Genomic DNA, 8,941 nt, shown 5'->3' on the forward strand with positions numbered 1-8,941 from the left:
ATTTTAAAAGTTTATTTTGGAGACATTTTATATTTTTGATGCCCTTCTGAATTAAACATTTTATTACATTTCCTGTGAGACATGTTTTACTTGTTGTATCATAGGGACTGTGAAAGGAAATGAAGTGCTTCCCAAGGCCGGTCATTCAACTTCCAGATAGTTTTAGCTTCCATTTAAATTCCATTTCCTGACCCTTCCAGGGTCACAAAACAAGTTTCAACTATCTGATGGATTGAATTCTCAAATACCTGATATTTTCATTTCTCTAACGTATACATTATAATCACTTGTATTAAAACTAATATTTGTTTAGCTGCATGACTGCTTGATGACTAACAGAAATAAGAAAATTACTACATGACAAGACAGGCTACCCAAGGAACAAAAAATTATTTCCTCTGCATTGTAAGTTATTTTGGTACTAGTGCCAAGATGATAAAGATTAATTGAGTTGCTCAGTCTCTGTTTTAAAGTGTCAATCTATAAAATGGGAATAGCAAAACTGTTAGTAAAATTCAGTGAGGAAAATACATAGTATGGTATTTTAGAGTCATGATGTTGCCTGAAAGATTAGTAAATAGCAAAAATACAAAATAAATTGTGTACATGTTACTCTGCTTGTAACTTAGTCTTAAAGATTTATACTTTTACAAAGGATCTCTGGAATAAGAACACTTACGAGGGCTGGTATCTGGGGCAATGACGACAAGGCCGTGTTCCGAAGCAGCTTGATGGTAACCAGATTTTGATATAAAATTTTGTTCTGTGCAAGTTAAACCTAAAGATCAAAAATATTGTTATGTCATGATATACTGTAAACGGCTTATAAGCTTTATTTAACAACACAAGAAAATAAGCTCAGTTCAGTTCAGTTGCTCAGTCGTGTCCGACTCTTTGCGACCCCATGAACCGCAGCGCGCCAGGCCTCCCTGTCCATCACCAACTCCCGGAGTCCACCCAAACCCATGTCCATCAAGTTAGTGATGCCATCCAACCATCTCATTCTCTGTCATCCCCTTCTCCTGCCCTCAATCTTTCCCAGCATCAGGGTCTTTTCAAATGAGTCAGCTCTTTGCATCAGGTGGCCAAAGTATTGGAGTTTCAGCTTCAATATCAGTCCTTCCAATGAACACCCAGGACTGATCTCCTTACTTACTATTAAAAAGGTTTTTTGTTTTTTGTTTTTTTTTTAAAGAAATCATGCTGAAAAAGACACTAAAATTTCTCTTCTCATAAAATTTGTAACAATATCAATCTAAGAATTGTCTTAGGTTAAATGATCCCTTAGCTGCCTTTTCAAAGTCATGGACTACAATTTCAATTACAGAAATCCTCTGGACTAGATGTGTTTGGGAATTCAGAATTTTTCAAACTGTAGAATGGCAATATGGTGCATAAACCAAATGCTATGACAATCCCAATGGTGTGTTATCAAGTATGTTAATACTATTCCTGCATCAAAGCATAAATGTTCACAGTGAGATAATATTATGGTCATCATAATACTAAGATATTTTTATATACAAGTAGTTCTCAGCAATAAAATTTAGACTAATCATCTTTGAATTTCTCAGTGTACTAAGAAGAGAACTGCTACTGCTGCTAAATCGCTTCAGTTGTGTCTGACTCTGTGTGACCCCATAGACGGCAGCCCAGCAGGCTCCCCCATCCCTGGGATTCTCCAGGCAAGAACACTGGAGTGGGTTGCCATTTCCTTCTCCAATGCAGGAAAGTGAAAAGTGAAAGTGAAGCTCAGTTAAAATTATGTAGGTACTTAATTTTTACCTTTTAAAATGAAATATAGTTCTCAAAGACTGATAATTTGGTGAGAAAACATACATTAAGGGAGGATTTAGTAAATCAAAGTTATAAGAAGCAATTTTAAAGAAACAACAATACAACTCTATGACATAATTTGGTTTTCTATGAGTCTCTTAAAATGTTTGCTTCTAAAGATGAAATGCCAGGATCTTGTGAAAGAGCTCTCACAATCCACTGGATAGTCTGATATTCACCAGTGTTTAAGAAGAAGTCTTCTGGGATGTTCCAGACTGTTGCCAGAGAAGATATGGGTCCAATTCAAACATTCTAGAGAACGCTGTAAGAAGTTACTTGTCTGTGGTTCCTAATTACCATATCACAGGTATCCTGCTTTTACCTAACATTGTTCTATTTGAGTGGTAAAGTGTCTAAGAAATGTTTGGTTTAGGCACAAACTAAATAAGTTTTCTAAGCTTTTGCCAATGAGTCTAGAACTTTATATTTTCTGCTAAATTATGTGGTCTAACTGAAGAAGAAGTAGATTTCCCTGGTTGGCTCAGTGGTAAAGAATCAACCTGCCAATGCAGGAGACACAGGTTCGATCCCTGGGTCGAGAAGATCCTCTGGAAAAGGAAATGGCAATCCACTCCAGAATTCTTGCCCAGAGATCCCATGGACAGAGGAGCCTGGCGGGCTACAGTCTATGGGGTTGCAAAAGAGTCCAACATGACTTAGCAATTACACAATAACAACACAGACATGAAAAAGAAGTAATAAAAGAAATGTAATTCAGTAGGTTTGAAACTGTTCTCAGGATAAAGTAAGAGCAGACTATAGGCTCCTAAAGTTTTTTATAGATGGTTAAGAAAACACACCAAAAAGTCAAGATGGAAGAGTAAGATAAGCCAGGAAAAAAGAAAAAGAAACCCCTTTACAAAACTCAAATGCATAACACTTACCAGACAGCCAATATAGCACAGGGCATTTTCCAGTTTCTGCCTTTGGTGGTAAATAGACAGCAAATTTCATTTTGCACTTCAGTTCAACACTATAATTTTAACAGACATCAAAAAAAAAATTGCCCCTCGTTAGTCACAAAGAAATGTAAAACAAGTGATTTAACGTCCAGAATAAGTGATCTCATCAACATTTTAGGGTATAGCTCCTAGCCCTTGAAGAAAGAACAGGGCCAATTTAGCATACTAATCAACCTGAGCTTATGCTGTACATGGTACACAGTCATCTGGAGAAGAATGAATTAAAAGAATAAATGTAATACCCTCAATATAGCACGAAAATTTTTAAAAGAAAAATTGTTTCTAAAGAAATGTATGAAATAACAAATCTAAAGATCTTAAACCTACATGTTTGCTCACAGACACTGAAATGGACCACACCCTTAATTCTTTTTGTATAAATATGAAATTTATATGTAATTTACAAGTAAATATCTTATTACTATCACCAATGTCAAAACTAGGTAAGATAAATTTGATAAAAACCACAGGTTTTCTATGTGAACAGTTATTCATGCAACCGTGATCTTTCATGGGCTTATTTAAAGATTTAAGTAGGTGGAAGCAGAGAGAGATCTAAAATTGTATCCTCTTTGTACTTACCTGTCATGTTCAAAAACTTTCTGCAGTCCACCAAAGCACTTGCTGCTGGAAACCTGTTTCAGGGCCATTCTTCCCCTACTAGTGAAGAGGGACCTCATCAATCTCCAGAGAATTAGCTCTTAAAAAATTTGCAACAGAACTGCTTTCAGATAAAGTATCTAAACATATGGCTGTCTGCCACCTCGAATTTTTTTCACATGCTAATTTTCTGATAAATAGTATTATGAAAGTGACTAAGTTTATTAGGTACACTTAGAGTTGTTATATTCACTTTAGAAAACAAGTACTCTGGTATGTCATTACTTATTAACAAGCTTCATGGTGTGTATGTCTGTGGACTGCCCCAAGTTCCTTTAAGAAAGCGAGAGAATACAAATAAGTTATTAACTGATTACTTTAGCTAAGAAGATTAAACATTGTTAATAGTTTGCTGTGAACTGTAACAAAAGAGTCAATGGTATGACTGATTATGGCTGGTAAGAAAATGGGAGGAAAATGATGTAACAGTAATGGTTTTGATAATAATAAGAAAGAACATGTATTCAACACTTACAGCATAGGCACTTTCCTATACATTAAACCAAGTCAAATTACTCATCCTACCGGAGTATTTCAGAGAAAGTGCTGTATAACTTTCAGATCAACATTTCTCCTTTTAAAACAAACCAGCAAGTAAAACATACGGCTGTCCTAAGTGAATTAAAAGTGAAAGTAAAATCGCTCAGTCGTGTCCGACTCTTTGCGACCCCATGGACTGTAGCCTACCAGTCTCCTCAGTCTATGGAATTTGACAGAAAAAATTTTTGAAGTTTGGTTAATTCTTTTCTCTCCAAAACATCTTAAAGTTTTCATGAATAATTTTAAACTTAAATGTTAAAATACCACACATTATTAATTTTTAATAATAATACCAATAAAAACCCCCACAAAAAACTGGAACACCATCTTTTATGTATGGTTAAGCACCCATTGAGCAAAGAAAAACCAGACTGATTCTGATCTGTATTTCTCAAGGAAGGATTCCCTTTCTCTCCTTATTATAAATCAGTAAATCATACACACTAAATATAAAAATCCTCGGATCCCAGGAACCGGTATTACCACTCTGGTGGTCTCTCCGTGAAATGCTCTACTGCATGCTAATCCAGCTGTTGTGCTACAGTTACTCTAAAAAGACATGTAAAAAGAATCTTGGAAAGCTTATTTGGGAAATGCCTTTGTAAAAGATTAGTTTCAACCTTACCTTTAGGTAATCTCCTTGATAAATCCAAACACTGAGCTTCATGCTGGAAATCTGGGGTGTGACCCAAAGAGTCTGACCTCAGAGCCCCTCTGCTGCTCTGCTTTCCTGCCTCACCAGAGGGTTTCTAAATACTCTTAAAAAAAACTTTTTTTTTCCCCCAGAAAAGATTGACAATTTGATAGCATTAGGGTATTACAGTTACACACAGAGGAATTACCTTCTATTCAAAGGTTTATGCTTTTAATCTTCAAAAGGCCAATTTTAGAAAAAAATGATGTTATTAGTTACTGAATATTAACCAGCCATTCTTGTTCACTACTCTATCTTAAACAATGAATTAAGAGACAGAAATACACTTTTAAAATATATGCACATGAGATCAAAGAATAAAATTTACCTGGTGGAATTATTCTGCAAGGAATTTTTATTTTTTAGACCTAGCAGGGACTATATCTGCTTTCCCAAAACATGGTACACCGAGCATATATCTAGTACATGAAAGATATCTAAAAATTATTTGTTGAATTAATGAATACATTTTTAAACTTCTAGCTACCAATTATGTGAACATTTTTAAAATTAACTTAATCTTTACCTCTATTGTTTTTATACTTTGCTATTCACCTATTTTAGTAACTCATCACTGGTCTATTTCTTCTACTCTTTGAATGCTCTTTTTAATTAAAATTCAAAATCAAGTACTTTCCATTTGGGCAAAGAAGACAAAGTGAAAATACTGTTTTTTAAATTGGTAGAATGAATTTTTTTTAAAACCTTTTAAAGTTCTTTTTCCCCCTAACCACCCATTTTAGAAACTGTCTTCAATTATGAATTAAGAAAAAAGGCTCAATAAAAAAATCAAGACATAAGCTAAGAACTAGATATGATATACTTCGATATATGATATACTAGGCGATTACACTTTTCACTAAAATTTTCCTAAGCTAAACACAGCATATTTTAAGCCAAGTTACTAGATTTATATTCAAGTTCAAAAGTAATATATCAAAAATAAAGTTTAATGTACCTGTCCAATTACTACTTGCTTTTTGGTCTGTACCAAAGGGTAGATGATCCTGAAAAAAAGACCAAATGATGTATAAATGGGACATACTTTTTACAACAAAGGTAACAGTTCCACTATACATTCTCAGTAGAGTTACCTTCCTTTCTTAAGGTAGATGACCATCCACCCTGGGTGTGGCAGAATGGGAAGGCCAGCTGACGGAACAGCATCGTCGCTTTACCTAGGCCCATAGTCTAAGTAACCTTAATATCTACTTTGCCACAAGGCCTCGTGTTTGGTTAAAAACTTTTCCTGGAATAAGATTCCAATGAAGAAAGGTTTTTTTATTTTCTTTCTTTTTTCTTTTTAAATAAACAGAAAAAAAGTTTTAAATCGTAATTTGAAAGTATGAGATATGATCAACTGCTGAGAGTGATGAAAACAGGACTAGAGACTAGAAAAGCAGAGGAAGATAAGAGGAAGCCTAAATCCACCTGAGTTGCAGGTCAAACTTGTCATGCAGGGAGGATAAAGAAGCGAAGAGATGAGAACTTAAGGACACTGGGCTGACTGGCTAGAAAACATGACCTGGTGAGAAAACTGACTAGGCTTATGAAAGATGGTGAAGTGAGGGCAACACAGGAACAACAGAAATGTGTGCAGCGATGCACACGAAGCGACATTTGTCTGACAGACGCTTCACTTCAGTTCTAGGAAGAGATCTTGGGGAGAAATGAAATTACAGAGTGCGACAGAATAATAAAAACACCCCTCTCTGAAACCTCAAAACAAAAACCAACCCCCCCTACCCCCAAAAAAAAAACCCACAGTGCCAATTTTCTTAGAAAGTCAATAAGATGTACCTCAACAATCTTCAGAGAAAAAGGTTCTCTCACTGCATGGTATCAACACATGGAACGCCGATTAGGTAAACACTATTAAAGAGAAAGGTGTCTTTATTCACAAAGCATGTACTCCTCCAAAAGGCCAAACTGTCAGATTTTACTTTTGTTCCCTTTACTCATTGAGGCTAAATGTTATCTATCTCCAGAAATCTGTATTCTTTGTATTTTACCCATTCTTTCATTCTTCTCCTGAGCATCAAAAGTTTTCTACCTATCTCTACCTGGATTTCCATTCCCATTCTCTCATGGACTTTGATCCATTTCTCTGGCTGCAATGTGTCCCCATCCCACTGGCTCTAAATGATCTGCACAGGTCTCCCCAACATCACCCAATTATGGCACTGCTCTCCAGCACTTCTTCATAAAAATTCTTTTCCTCAACGAAATTACAGGATCTGAGCTCTCTTCCATTCTTTGTTTCTCCTCCCATCTTCCTTTCCTTTTTTGTTTACATTCTTTCCTTAACTCCCATCCCCAAAGTTTCAACTATTTTTTGTGTGAAAGAATATAAATCTGCCTCTCTCCACTCAATCGTTCTCAAACATTGGTGCCAGAATTTAAATTTCCTGTTGAACCCATCTCACCTGATGTGCCTCTGGCTAGCAAAACTCAACACAGCTGAAGTTAAGTTCAATCTCCTACCTTCAAATCACGTTTTTCTATTCCTCTTTCTGCTCTCTTTTCATCTATGCCCATCTTACCCAATTCTGTTTGTAATGTCTTAACGTTATCCCCTCTTTGAATTCCCTTTACTACCATCCTAATTATATACAAGAAATTAAAACTTAGCTTCCTACTCTGTTTTCTTCTTTTATGTCTCACTAAAACTGATCCTGAGTAGAGGCCTAGGGCTTTAATCCATTTACCTTACTGCTCAGTGGAGCCCTACACAAGTCACAGTCAGGTCTAACATGGTCTACTTGGAATCACTCATCATTTAAATGTATTTTTAATTTTATTTTAAAACTGTGATAAAAACATAAAGTCTTCTGTCTTAACCATTTTTAAGTGCATAGTTCAATAGTGTTAAGTTGTATAGTGTTAAGTATAGTCTGTCCATTTGAAAACATGGTTAGCTTGCTCACATTAACTAGCAGATGACAAATGCTGGCCCACAGCCAGGATCCTGCTACAGGTGTAGAGAGTTAATCCCACCCAACTATCAGGCCAGTAGCTGAAAACCAGTATGTCACTGAAGTAGAAGACATTGGCATTAACTGTACGATTTTTTTCAAGTTTGATTCAATTAAAAGTTCACAAAATTCAGACTATGAACTGACAAAAAGAGCAGGATGAATAAAACGCCATATATACTTCGGTCATATTATTAACTGTGTACTAATCATAATCTCTTTTCCTTCATAAAAATTCACATGGCTTGCCCACAGAATTTTTAATCCACCCTGGGGGAAAAAAGAGCATTCATGAACTCCAGACACCTTAACTTAAATTGTCTTCAATGGTCCCACACTATTTTTCTGGGCTTGTTTATTTTAGTCAAGTTCAATCAGTCTAGTATAGTCTGGATGTTTCTACTGGGGGCCATGGTACAGTGATTTTAAAGCAGGTTGTGGAGCCAGACGCTCCAGGTTCAAATTCTGGCTTCTCTAGGTACTACTTCCTGGTAGTATTCTGGTCGTGGTAGTGTCTGGGGGCAAACTTTCTATGCCTCATTTCCCCATCTATAAAATGGGGATATTAATAGGACCAATGCGATAGGGTTGTTAATTCATGCACTTACAACGCTGCTGGCTATGATTACTCACACTATTATTTCTGCAACCTCCAATGCCCTCCAAGGTCCTTGCAAATGTCGTCCCCCTGACCACCCCATTAGAGATGACCTCCACGCTCCGAGACAATTCTGACAGCGCATTTACAACACAATCGGACTTCCCAAGAGCTTGCAACTGCGTGCAGAGAAGCGGGTTCCCCCTCCCGTGGGGACTGCGAACGTCTAGGGTCTGCTTCCTCCATGAGTGGGGTGCACATCAATTTCACACAGAAACAGCTACGGAAACGCAGTGGGCCCTTGAGAAACAAGCAGCTGCTCAAAGAAAGAGACTGCAGGCCCGAGCGCCCGGAGTTACAATTCTTGGGGGCTTAGTGGGGAACAGGGGTTTGGGACAAGGCGCCGAGCCTGGGTACAAAGTCCTCCGGCCAGCGACCCTCACTCGGCTTCCAGCTCCGGCTCTCTGCGGCCAAGCCCACGGGCCGCGTTCTCCGCGATCGCACACACGCGACCCGCCGCAAGGGCTCAGGAGAGTCCGTCCCCACCGGAACCCCCAGTATCACCCGTGCAACACGAGACCCCGGCGGCCCGAGGACAACCAGGCCTCTGCCCAAAACCAGGCTCACCTACGGTGGCGGCGGGAAAAGCAGCTGCACCAGAAGTGATGTGCCCGGC

At 37.7% G+C, this 8,941-nt stretch overlaps 1 protein-coding gene across 3 annotated transcripts in view; it reads right to left on the reverse strand.

Annotated features, from left to right (window-relative positions):
• Window positions 1-8,941, reverse strand: part of ESD (esterase D) — a 20,736-nt gene that overhangs the window by 11,232 nt on the left and 563 nt on the right. The window contains exons 1-6 of one of the 3 annotated variants that reach the window (XM_010854644.1): window positions 8,893-8,941; window positions 6,493-6,564; window positions 5,651-5,699; window positions 3,381-3,455; window positions 2,721-2,809; window positions 680-778 (exon numbers count right to left, since the gene is read on the reverse strand). In XM_010854644.1, the coding sequence (XP_010852946.1) occupies window positions 680-778; window positions 2,721-2,809; window positions 3,381-3,448 (256 nt within the window). In that variant the 5' untranslated portion in view covers window positions 3,449-3,455; window positions 5,651-5,699; window positions 6,493-6,564; window positions 8,893-8,941. Of the gene's footprint in view, window positions 1-679; window positions 779-2,720; window positions 2,810-3,380; window positions 3,499-5,650; window positions 5,700-6,492; window positions 6,565-8,892 lie in introns of all 3 variants that reach the window. The other 2 variants (XM_010854642.1, XM_010854643.1) reach the window with 2 other exon arrangements.

This window comes from Bison bison, unplaced genomic scaffold (assembly GCF_000754665.1).
Source record: "Bison bison bison isolate TAMUID 2011002044 unplaced genomic scaffold, Bison_UMD1.0 scf7180017864345, whole genome shotgun sequence".
Classification (NCBI taxonomy): Eukaryota; Metazoa; Chordata; class Mammalia; order Artiodactyla; family Bovidae; genus Bison; species Bison bison.